The sequence below is a fragment of the Ursus maritimus genome, unplaced genomic scaffold (genome assembly GCF_017311325.1).
Source record: "Ursus maritimus isolate PB19 unplaced genomic scaffold, ASM1731132v1 scaffold_8, whole genome shotgun sequence".
In the NCBI taxonomy this organism is placed as follows: domain Eukaryota; kingdom Metazoa; phylum Chordata; class Mammalia; order Carnivora; family Ursidae; genus Ursus; species Ursus maritimus.
Window position 1 is genome coordinate 51838382 of NW_024426996.1, and position 12553 is coordinate 51850934.

The 12553-nt window shown below is 46.6% G+C and overlaps 1 protein-coding gene across 11 annotated transcripts in view; it reads right to left on the minus strand.

Moving 5' to 3' along the window:
* The window catches only part of TBC1D1 (TBC1 domain family member 1), a 214196-nt gene that overhangs the window by 1902 nt on the left and 199741 nt on the right, over positions 1-12553 (minus strand). For 9 of the 11 annotated variants that reach the window (XM_040624867.1, XM_040624866.1, XM_008701383.2 and 6 more), the window contains 2 exons: positions 9175-9344; positions 2278-2451 (listed from right to left, as the gene is read on the minus strand). In XM_040624867.1, coding sequence (XP_040480801.1) covers positions 2278-2451; positions 9175-9344 — 344 coding nt within the window. Of the gene's footprint in view, positions 1-2277; positions 2452-9047; positions 9345-12553 lie in introns of those variants that run through there. The other 2 variants (XR_005833380.1, XM_008701386.2) reach the window with 2 other exon arrangements.

The following is a 12553-nucleotide window of genomic DNA, read 5'->3' on the forward strand; positions in this document are numbered from 1 at the left end:
CATGGGTCTGGCCTCCCCCCTCACCTAGTTCACGGGCACTTGATGACTCACAGTGGCTTATCACAAAAAAATGTATGTCCCTTATTATTTGGCACCATTTGGCAGGTGTACGCAATCATCTTGTATGTGCTGTTGGACAAAACAGGTGCAACGCTTTGCTCTCAGCTGCTAGGTAACATTAGGTGTTTAACAAGAAAATAAATGGGACCTTGGTCTGTCTGACAACGAACAGGAACAGAACAAAGCTAGAAAACAGGTCAATTTTGATACTTTGGGAAAAACCAAAGATCTGTGGTCAAAAACTATTATATTTAACACCTATCTTTGGACTCTGAAAACTGTCAAAAAAAAAAAAAAAGGAAAGGAGGTGTGAGTTTTACAGAACATATATAGTCTGGCTGCAAGACAGTGAACCCATGTGACTCACAGAGGGAAATGGGAAAACGATCTTTAAGCACCCACAAACTGACACAACCTAATCCTCATCCCAAGTCTTGGACAGCAGCAGTGTCTTCTGAATCTCAGTGGCCCCTGACACCCGGCAAGGCAAGGGCTCCAAACACTGGTGGGCATGCACAGCTGCAGTCTTGAATGGTCCCTCCACAAGAGCCCAGCCGCTGGGTGAAACAGAGACCATTCCAAGGAGGTCTGTCAGGACCACTTACCGCCTGGTGCCTTTCTTGAGGAATTTCGAGATCTGAGCAGCTTTTCACAGCTTTTCTTGTCACAAAAGGGGTAGAGCATCACAGAAGTACCATGAAATTACGTGCACCCTTTACCACTAAAAAATCACACGGGCATTAGCCCAATAAACGGGATCTTCTATTTCCGCACTGCCTATCTTCCTGAGCCAAATGTTCCAAATGCAAGTCCGAGCTTTGTCAGAAATGTTCCTATCAGGTTCTATTTCAGAGCCCTAATTTGTTTGGAAGTCACTTAAAATTACCACCTCCACAACCGACTGTTACAGAGCAGATAAGGCTCTTTTTCCCCGTGAGCCTCCCCTTCGGGGAGAGCCGAGACATCCTGGAGACACTGTACACAAGCATATTTTTAGTTAGGACATCTCAGTCGTAGGGGGAAAAAAGAAGCTAAATTTCAGAATGTGCCTGGTGGTTAGGACTGGGCAGGGAAAGCATTTTTCTTTGTTCCTCTACAGTAAATAGCCACTAGGTCTCCTGGGATAAATCCCTGCTGGGAGGAATGCATTTTGGACAAGGGCTGATTTATTAAGCTCTCAAATGCTGGCCTTTCTCATATCACTGCCAAGCTTGTGTCTGCAAAGTGGCAACTTTCTATGGAGAAAACTAAGAGGCTTAGGTCAGGATGGAAGGCTTATTCTAAGGACAGCCCAGGAACACCATAAAATACATACTTTGGGGACAAATATGTATTTGTCTTTGCAGCACCTCAAAAAATTTTTTAAATCCCCCCAAAACAATTCCTTAACATTAATAGCATTACCACCCACTCATAGCATTAAAAAAGCAGACTGTATCATTACCTTATTCTATGTGATGTGTAAAGGGGCTGTGCTAAGCAGTTAGGGACTGTGTGTCATACAGACGAGGGAATCAGGACAGGGCAGGTCAGCAGTCTGCCCAGCGTGACAGTGTAGGTGGAGACAACATGGGACCTGGCAAGAGCTGGGTTTCTGCACTACATCCCCAGGCTTACCCCATCTCACCCTTCCATATGCATGGTCTGTTTGCCTTTCTACCCACATGTCCTCATCCACATTTATCCACGTTAAAATGGAAGCTTCTAGAGGGGAGAACTATGTCCCTCATTAACCAAACTTCTGTATTTGCAGTAAGGACTCACAAATCGTGACCATATGCTCTGGTTTATTTCGTTAGGTAGATCTCTGTGTTACTCCCCTCCCCTAACATCCCTCCATGGACCTAGCTGGTTTTGCTCACAGAAGCCCAAGCCTTTGATTCTCTGGTTATGACTCAAAGCACAATTGTGGGCATTCAGTGAATAGCCCCTCGGCATCCTGGACCCCAGTTCATTGCAGGGTCTCTCTCCTAAAAGGGTTAAGTGCAGAAACAGCCTCTCAGAAAGTTCCAGCACTGTCTGACCTCAGCAAAGGATAATCTTCTGCTCCTTAATAAAAAGGACCGATTCTCCTGGGATACCTTTGATCCCAACTATAAACAGACAGGGGGAGAGAGGTCCTGCGGTCATGGGAAAGCCCGCCTGCTGCTGCTTTGGTGCGCTAATGATCTACCACACGCTCAGGGCTCAGGACGCGGCTTTATAAATATGCGCTACCTGCAGTTGTTCAAGGAGGTCAAGGTTCTGTTTGCGCAAGCTGCTGTTGGTCTTCTCCAATTTGTCCATTCTTTGGTTGTCACTGAGAGGAGAGGAATCGATAAGTTCTTCTTGAAGCACGTGGTACTCGACTTCATAGGCTTGTAATTGTTTAGCGATATCCATCTCAAACACCTGTTATATACAGAAAAGTCATCAGGCGCTGAAAATGAGAAAAATCACACATACGCATGCACGACCATGTCAACAAGCATCCCTTCAGCACCTACTCTGGGCCTGGTACTGTCAGTGATAAGTAAGGACAACTCCCTGCATTGAAAAGGTAAACAATTCTACTTGGGAAGAAAGAACAAAAGAAGCATTGAGACATAAACCCAAGGTAACAAGAGGTATGGGTCTCTGATAACTCATTTTCCAAAAGCCCAAACCTTACTTTCTTTTTTTTTTTTTTAAGATTTTATTTATTTGACAGAGAGAGACAGCCAGCGAGAGAGGGAACACAAGCAGGGGGAGTGGGAGAGGAAGAGGCAGGCTCCCAGTGGAGGAGCCTGATGTGGGGCTCGATCCCATAACGCCGGGATCACGCCCAGAGCAGAAGGCAGATGCTTAACAACTGAACCACCCAGGTGCCCCCTAAACCTTACTTTTTAAACAGCTCTTCATAAAAACTTATTTTTAGTTCTTATTTCAGTACAGATTTCCTTTTTCTCTGAAAATTCTATTATGTTAGACACATCAGCCATGGGTCAAAGAGAGAGGAAAAAAAACAAAACAAAACAAAAGAATCATAGCCCCATTTGCCCAGTCACCGAGTCAAAGTTTAATTATAGTTCACTTGGGTTTTTAGAGTTACAAGAACAGCTAAGTAATGGAACTGTTTACTAAAAAACCCTCCTTTGCACATAAGATATGCAGAAATGAGCCAAAACCCAAATGCCTCCCACACAGATGAGTGAACATGAAACAATGCCTTCCTGCCCATAATAGTAACAGTGATCAAAAAACCACCCGTGTGAAAAACAGCCCCAAAGCGCGCAAGTGAGTTGTTCGTGTTTGTACTTTCTCTGAGTGAGCTGTATGGGAGCTGCGCTGAGGAGCGGCCGCAGCCTCTCTCCCCAGCTGTTTCCGTGGGATCGCCCCGCGGGCTGTGGCTCTGAGCACAGGAGTGAAGTCCCTGGGTGGCTCTGTGTGTGGGTCTGAGCATTCAAGCTGGCTCCATAGAAACAAGGCCAGCATCACAGAACACACATTTGGAGGACGAAGCTAGACCTAACAAGAGCACAAAGGAACTCTTCACTGCCTTTCCTTAAGAGAGAAATTCCAACGTAGTGAAAATCAATGAAAAACTCATCCCCCCCCACCACAGGGCGCCCTATTAGCATTCAAACATAGGATGAATCCTATCTTCCCTGAAATCGATATTCAAAAACCATGTTTACTTTCTCACCATTCCCAACAATCTTCTCTGCCTGGAGATTAATTTTTCAGCTTCCTGCTTTTCATTTTAATTCAATGGACAAGACCAATTAGGCACAAAAGTCATTCTATGCTGAAAAACTAACACACATTGTATTCATGGTGTGTGTGCGCCTGTAAAGTTTGCTGTATTGATAGGCAATTCTCTGTTGTCCCCCAGAGTGACAGTGAGGTCAGCAGGGATTACCATCTCTATACTACAGTCAAGAAAATGGACTCACCCCTCAAAGCGGGGCTCCCCTGGCGATGCCCTGAATGACAGTGAGCAGTTACTTGACTTCTCCCGGCCTTGGTTCCTGGCCCCTGACACGGGGGTGAGGGCACCCACCTCCAGCCTCGCTGTGGGAATTATGGGAGGCAAGTCATGGGAGCTGCCAGCACAGGCCTGGCAAGGTGAGCAGGTGCTCACTTAGCTAAGGAAGCTGCTTCGTGCGCTTGTCATGAAACCCTCACATTCAACCTTGTGCTGCAGCCCAGTTACAAAGGACGCCACGTCACGGAACCTCTGACTAGCTCAAACAGAGCAAAACCCGCGAACATTAAAACCGAGACTGCCGTGGCACTGGTGCAGAATTATAAATACGAGGCACGTAAATGCACACTTTTTTCTTCCATGAGATTTATTTTTAAATGAGCTACTAATCTAGAAAACCTGGGCACAAAACCTGTGGCCTTTAATACAGATTCATGACCTGCTAAGGTTAATGGCTCTCAGCTGGGCCCAAAGCTGTATACTCTTTCAGGACTCCATTAATTCCCAGGAACCATCCTGGGTCATAATCATCGCTGCTTAATTGCATCATTATCTCCTGGCTGCTGAAATATTGAGAGCCCTGGATTTTGCAGTTATGCCCTAGAATTGATCCCAAAGCATGGCAGTATGTGGCTGGTGGAGAAAGGAGAGCCCAGGTCCTCAAACAAGGCTTTTTCGAGTTGCTAGATATTCTTCTTGACCATAATTACAAATGGCTTCATTGTTCTATCTACTCGATGTGTTATAACCACATTAATCCATTCATCGAGTGCTGGATATCTAGTTACTTGTAAAGTTTCTGTAGTTATAAATGACAACTCTAAACACCCTTGTACATATGGCTTTTCCCATAATTTGGATTATTTCCTAAGGATACATTCCAAGAAACGGGATTACTGAGTCAAAGGGTATGAATATTCTACTGGTGTATGATACACATTGCCAAGTTGCCTCCCAAATGGAAATGATCAATGCACAACGCCATTAACAACGACACCCCAAGGTGCCAGCTACAGTCTATCCCTGGCACTGGGTACCGGCCTTAATAGGTTTCGTTTTGTTAATCTAGTAGGTAGAGCATTGTATGTTATTTAAATTATGCATGAAGCTCAATATTTTCCCAGATATTTGTTTACTAGACGGACCTCCTCTTTAGTGAATTGTCTGTTTATGTTCTTGGCTCCTTTGCTATTGGAGACCCAGAGAGCTCCTCTTTGCAGTCTGTGCACACTCTGTATAATGAAGCCATTAACCCTGACGTCTGCAGAACTGGCCGCTTACTTTCCACCTTCCCAGCCTCCAGGCCCTGGCCACCCCCCCTCGGTCTGCCCGCCTCAGTGGCATCGCAAGGGCCGGAGAGTGGAGCAGGGTGCCCGGGGATCGGCCAAGAGGGGCTACAATGCCTGTAGTGAATTTAAAAATAAGAAACCCAACTAAAAACTGGCCTGTTTTTTATTATCACCACATGCAAGCAATTCTAAACAATACCAGTGGTAAAATATTCCTCCTCACTGTACCCCACCCTTTCTGTATGGCACTGCTGGCCTTTGAAAAAAGTCCTTGTTTTCAGCAGTGCCAACTGCCCAAGCCACAGGGCTCCTCCCTGCGCAGAAGAGGCCGTCTCAAAACTGTGACTTTGAGGAGCGCCTTCTGAACAAAGGAACCTTGTTAAGATTCTGGTTTCTATCCTACAAGCTCAACTAGAACAGGGAATTGTCTAGTGTGTTCAATGAAGCTGCCCATGGCAGAGCTTTTCAAGTGTCCCAGTGTGTGTGAATCCCCTGGGGATCTCGTTAAAATGCAGATTCTGACTCAGCAGGTCTGGGGTGAGGCCCCAGATTCTGCATTTCTGACAAGCTCCTACAGGGTACAATGACAGGTGCGGGTCCGGGGCCACACTTTGAACGCCCAGAGGATGTTGAAAACAGGCTCTTTGCTCTGTCTCCCAAAGACCCCCTCCAACTCTGTTTTTCTTCCTTAGCCTGAAATGAGCCGACAGAGGCAGACAGCTCTCACCGTGACAAGCATACAAACCTGACCTCCTTCTCTTCGTTTCTGTTTATTCCCAGGGTTTCCCCCTTCTTGGGTCAGAAGATTTTTATGGCTCATATTCAACTGACAGTTAAGCCAAACTGAGGAACTGCCACAGACACTGCAGAGACCCTTCTCCTCCTGCCCCGGACTCTGGCAACTCTGGACCCGCCCCGCTGCGGCCGCTCCTGGCCTGCCCATCCTGAGCCAAAGCCTCAGCGCCCTATCCCTGGCTACCCTCCCCCCAATGCTGGATGCAGGCTCTGTCCCCACTGCTCGAGCTGAGGCCACCTACAGAAAAGGCATCGAATGAAATGGAGCTGTAACTATCACAGAGGACCATCCGGACTCTGCCCGTCTACATACAAGACAATATGCTCTGTCGGGTGCAGTGAATGTGTCTGTCACCCGCGCCCTGTGGACCTCCAAGATTGGAACCTGGGGGCCCTCTCAGGCTGCCAAAGAGTCACACTGTACCTCAGGCCTCATCTCCGAGTGGAACTTGAAAACAGAGCACCCTCTAGGTGGGGAGGGGGCAGTGAGCCTGACAGATATCAGGTTCCAGATGGAAAGCATGGGAGGGCAAGAGGGCAGAGAGCTGGGCTCCCAATCTTTTGGTAGGATGAAAACCTGGGCTCCAAAATGTAGATTTTGCATTCCGAGCCACAACCACCCTTTCCTTCAAAGTTCAATGCAGAGGCATCTAGAATTTCTCTCAATTCTCACTCCCATGTCTGTGATCAGGAATCAGCAGAGTACGGCCAGTGGACGGAATCTGTTCCACTACATGTTTTTACAAAGTTTTATTGCAACATGACTTCATTCATGTACATATTATCTGGTTACCTTTGTGCTGCAAAGGCAGAGCGGAGTGACTACAACAGAGACCTTCTGGCCTCAAAGCCTGAACTATCTGGCCCACTGCAGAAAACGTGTGCTGACCCCTGTTCTTAGCTCATTCCTTGGGCCCAGTTGAACTCAACTCTCCCCATTCCCAGTCAGTAGTGCTCATTCCACCAGCCTGGCTCCCATATGCCCTTGCACGAGCACCATTGTGACTCTTACCACGCTTGTAATTACTGGATTCCATGTGCGTTTTCTGTACAGGATGGCCTCTGGTGTCAGAGACACGTCACATTCTTGGCTTGGCCACTGCACACGGGGCGTTGGGCATGTTACTCTCTCCATGCCCAGTTTCCCCACCTATAAAGTGGGGATTGTCCTACACATCCCAGGATTGTTTAAGGAGTCAGTGGGATAAAGGATCCCAAGTTCAAGACAGTTGCCTGAAACAAATCAGGTCGCGTACGCACGCACACACACACACACACACACCACCCCTCTTCTCTCCCCATGCCATGTCTATTTCTATTCTTCCAACATTTAAAGAGAACCTGATACTCTGAATAAGTATTCTTTACAGAAAAGGGAAGAGAAAATGGGATTCTTTTCTCAGGCTCATGTCCAGGAGGTAAACTGAATGTCAGCTGCGATAGCCTGCTGCAGAGCCGGGGGCCAGGGCGAGGCACTCACCAGGCACAGACTTTAGGTAAAGGCTGTCTGTGTTTGCCCAGTGGCCATAAAATAGGATTATATGCAGTGAGAGCTCTGAAAGGGAATCAGTGCACATAAATGCCAAAACTTAAGGAATCAAAAGGGCAGAGAATTCAGTATGAACATACAGGTAAAATACAGAAAAATCCCTGTAGTTAAACGATACCCAGAGGCATGTGGTGGTATTGAGAAGCTGCCACGTCACGTCAAGACAAGAGACGCGCCACCACTCCCCTCGGCAGCAGGGTGACCATGGGCCAGTGAGTGCCTCTTCGCACCCTCCGGGCTGCTCCTCGTGGGTTAAAACCACCTCTCCTCTCAGGAATGCGTCATGATGAGATGAGATCATGTGCATATGTAGATTCACACAGAGCCTGGCAGAAAGCAGGGCCTGAACAAGCCAAAGCTATTCACATTGAGAGAAACGTGCCAGGGAAGCAAAATACAGAGATGCATCAATTCACTAAAAATGAAAAGTGCAGAGTGGAAAAGCAGCGCCCTTCCGAAGCACAGGCGTAGGAAATGTGCGGAGATCCAGATTCACCCAGGCTCACACCGGCTCCCCTTCCCCAGGCCACACCTGCTTCCTTGTCCGTGCTCCACACTGAAGGAGGCACAGCGAATACAACCAGAAACACCACAGCTGGGTGCATTCCGCCGGAATCAGATTCCCCTTGGACTGTCAGAAGTCCTCAGAATAAGGATTTGTTTACAAAATAGCTTCGTTTCACTACTTGTTTTTACCTAACTGCTCTATGTTTTCATTGCATTGGGAGCAGGTGAGGTAAACTCTAGGCTTAGGAGGGGCCTGAGTGCTGGCCCCGATGGAGAAATCCCTTCCAGAACATTCTCAGTCATCCAGCCTCTGGACACTTGAGTGCTGATCCACCCTCTGCTAAATAGCTCAGTCCTTCAGAGTCAGCACACGTTACTAGAAGATTCTTCTTTATACAGAGGCAAAATCTGCTCCCACCCCTAAACCGGACCATTGAACAATTGATCTAGTTGTGATTCTGGCTCAATTCACCCCCACCCCTAACATTTGGGAGAAATGGTTCCACTGGCTACAGGAACCAGAGGAAGCCACAGATGTGGAACTGAATGCTATTTAAAAAAAACATTGTGGAAGGAACCTCTAGAATATATACTATCTATCCCGATTTTGCTATCAAAGGGTTATTTTTAGAAAATTCCAAATAATACCATGCAGCAGCAAAAAAAACCCCACAGCACTCCTACTGTTAAGAGCCTACACTGAATAGCACATGTGTTTCAGAAGAACAAACAACTAGGGGTGAAGCCTCTTAATTAGAAGCAACTACTGATAACCCGTGGTTATCACCCCTGACCACTGCCCCCTTGTGTGCACGTGGCACAGCCCCATCACATTCCAGACACACTCGCACTCGGACTCGCACTCGGTCACAGAACACATGTTCCGCCATGTGCTTCCTACCTGCTGGGCAACACACGAGATGCTGCTCACGATACCAAGTGGTAGGAGAGAGGTCCCAATCAAAAGAAAATTAAGCTCTCCAAATTCAGGATGGCGTAAGCCTTTGGAAGGTCGGACTGAGTCATACCTGACTGATGGTCTTTTCCATCTGCACCAAGCCCAGGTTGGGAAGGGTGTTTTTTATAAAGTCAACTATGGTTTCTAAGTTTTCATGTTGCAGAATCAAGGGCTTATGGCTTCCCAACAGACTTAATGCCACTTTAAATATGACCTCTGATCCCTGAAGAAAGATCATATCTGGGAAAACAGAGAAATGCAGAAAGTTAAACCAGGCCAGTTTCTGATGAAATAACATCGTGTTTTCTTGTCCACACATCAGAGCAGGATGGTGGGAAACATAAGACCAAATTGCAAACTTTATTTCCTTTTTAAGTGCCTGATATTTCAGATAAGGTTGTCAAGACAATTTTGCAAATAATAAAAGAAATATAGATAAACGTACTAAGATTTTGTCACAGGTTCAGATAAATCTTTTTTGTTATTGTTCTAAAAATATATTAAACTCAAACATCCTTCAAAAGCTAGAAGAAAACTTTTTATTAAACTATTTTTCTAGAAATGCTCTGGGGTTTTAAAGGAATTACTAAAACACATTGTTATGAGTAAAACTGAAAGACTTAGATACAGAGTATCAGAAATTAAGATAGAGTAAAAAAAAAAAAAATGCACTTCTTCCCCCTGTTTTGAAATAAGGAATTGAACTAAAAGATCTCTAAAATCTATACAATGTCTGCAGAGTTGCAAAAGTACATTACTAAATACTTTCCAGTATGCTGGATTTTAGCTTAACAATGGAGTAAAAACCATCTTCCTTCAGAGAAATTCAAAGAACTCTGTCAGAGTTATTTTCCAGTTCTTGCCATAGTTTTTTCTTAGAACAGTTGGCCAATGTTAGCAATCCCTACACTGACTGGACGTGGTGAGAGGGAGGGCAAATGGCCCGGGCAACGGGGTGAGCAGCCGGCCTCGCCCTGACTCCCCCTTCCTCACAGAGCTGAAGCCACCTGAGAAAGAGTTAAACTGTCCTGGGGCCAAAGCACACTCCTAGCAACTAACTGTTGGATGACTAAATTCAGGAAAGTAACCTAACAACTGGAATTAAAAATACAAGAGAAAAATATAATGTTAAAGACGAGGGCATAAATCTAATCAGAGGCAACTGTCAACATGGTGGGTGAGGGCTGCAGGATAATGAGAGAGACAAAGACGTGTTCATCAAGTCCTGGAAGACAAAAACAGGTGAGAGGAAGAACCCCCCCAGCATTGGGCTTCTCTGGGGGGTTTAGCAGGACGAGGCAGAAGGGCCTTTAAGAAACAGGAAAGGCTGGAAGCTGCTGACACAGGGAAGGGGCAGGGGCAGGGATCCGCGTCGGAGTGGTTTGTGGACAGTGAACAGGACAGGGGCACCAGCCGGCTGGGTCAGCCCTGGGGGTGCCCTGTGACCTTCCCCAAGGCCTCAGCCACACCAGCAGATCCGGTGCCAGGGTGGGTGTCACCCGTCTCTGTCACAGAGCTCAGGGCCACACTGCTTGCACAAACATCACAACTGCTCACGGTTCGGACGACCCTGGGAAGCTGGAAAGGCCCCAGGAAGCTGGAGGAATGAGGGCAGCCTCCTTAGGTGTAGCTACAGAGGCTGGGAAGATAAATTAGAGAACTGGTCGTTATCTTTGAAATCTGAGCTTCTTAGGGGAAGTACTATGTGTATCAAGTCAGCCCTATGTAAGAATATTCTTGTGAAATGTATGCTTTATGAAATACATAGTCTAACCCAAGTAATTCATCACTACAGAAAATAAAGATCTCAAACAGCACCATAACTAAGATGTTTTTAAAAAGAAATATTTCCCAAACCAAATTTGAAGCTTCTGTGGTTTGGACAGCAAGGCTTCCTTTCAATAGGTCAACATTTACAGCTGAACAAATATTGATGGCATCTATCAGAATTAAGTACCAAGCATTCTGTGCAAGGGTCCTGGGGCAGGACTGCATGACTGGCCCAGCTGCCACAGCTCAGTGTCTTTAGTCTGAGAGACATGTAACTAGAAACTAGACAGAGTGCCGCATCTAAGCCAAGTAAGAGAAATAATTATCGGGAAGTTTTATGAGCACAATCAAACATGCAATCCATATCAGCAATCTCGTAAGGCAGACAACAGGTCTTCCATGTTTTATTCCATTAGGATTTTGGTGGTTTTGTTGTTATTGCTGTTGTTGTTTTAGAGAGGGGGCATGGGGAGGGAGAGAGAATCTTACTTAAGCAGGCTCCACACCCAGCATGGAGCCAGACATGGGCTCGATCTCACAACCCTGTGATCATGACCTGAGTTGAAATCAAGAGTCAAACGCTTAATGGACTGAGCCACCCAGGCGCCCCAGGATCTTGGTTTTTATAACACATCTGCTTAGTGGAGTGCTCCCTAGCATTCTAAGCTGACTTTTCTGGGCTGTTTGAAGGAAAAATAAAAAATGGGAGAGGTGGTGGGGTTTCTTTGTTTTGTTGTTACACTCTTTGAAAATATAGCCCTGGATATACTTGTCTTGTTGGGTCTGTCTGTATTTACTATAATACAAATGTTCTTTCCTAATGCTATTCCCAGCACCTTAAGAGCACTTACCTGTCTATCTGCTAAGTTTCTCTCATTAAGTCAGCAAGCATTCACTGAGCATCTAACATATGCCAGGCTTTGTACTAGGCACTGAGATCAAGCCCTGAACGAAAGCACAAAGAGCAAATTGCAGACACACCAAAAGCTGTTGGTTTGGTAGAGTTACACCAGGTGTTATGAGAACAAAAGGGATGAGAAAAGTCTAAGGAAAGGCGGCTGCTGAACCCAATCTTGAAGAATCAATAGAAATCTGCGAAGTCAGGAGTCAGGAAGGAAGGAAGGAGGAAAAGAAGGTGCAAATGCCCAGAGGTGTGAGAGCAGCACACCATGTCCGGGAGCTTGAAGAGCATGGTAAGGCAAGAGCTCCGGCTCTGTGGGGCATAGGGTGGGGCCAGATCACCAGGGGCTTTCTGTCCAGACATCAGCATTCTAACTACCCAGAACATGGGAGGGGTCACCCAAGGCTTTCTGTTCCCTTTTTTCTGAGTAGGTCAGGACATGGGTAAGGAGGTGATGTTAACGAGATCCAATGTGAGTCTGATCTTTGCCAAGGCTATTTAGCTTTAGACAGAGAAAAGCCGCCACTGAGGAGACCACCCTGAGTCCCACCCCGGGGGCCTGCTGCCAGCCGCAAGATGCTTGCCTAGCGCTGCTGGAGGCCCGCTGCTCCAGGTGCCCACCCTTCTGAAGACAAGCCGGCCGGCTGTCCACACGAGTCAGGCTGGGGAAGCTCAGCCCCAGAAGCTCGTCAGCCTGGGGAGGCCTCGAATAAGGAGCTCATTTGGGTGTACGATGAAGGAATGTGTCTGAAGAGTTAAAGGAAGGGTAGCCCCCGCA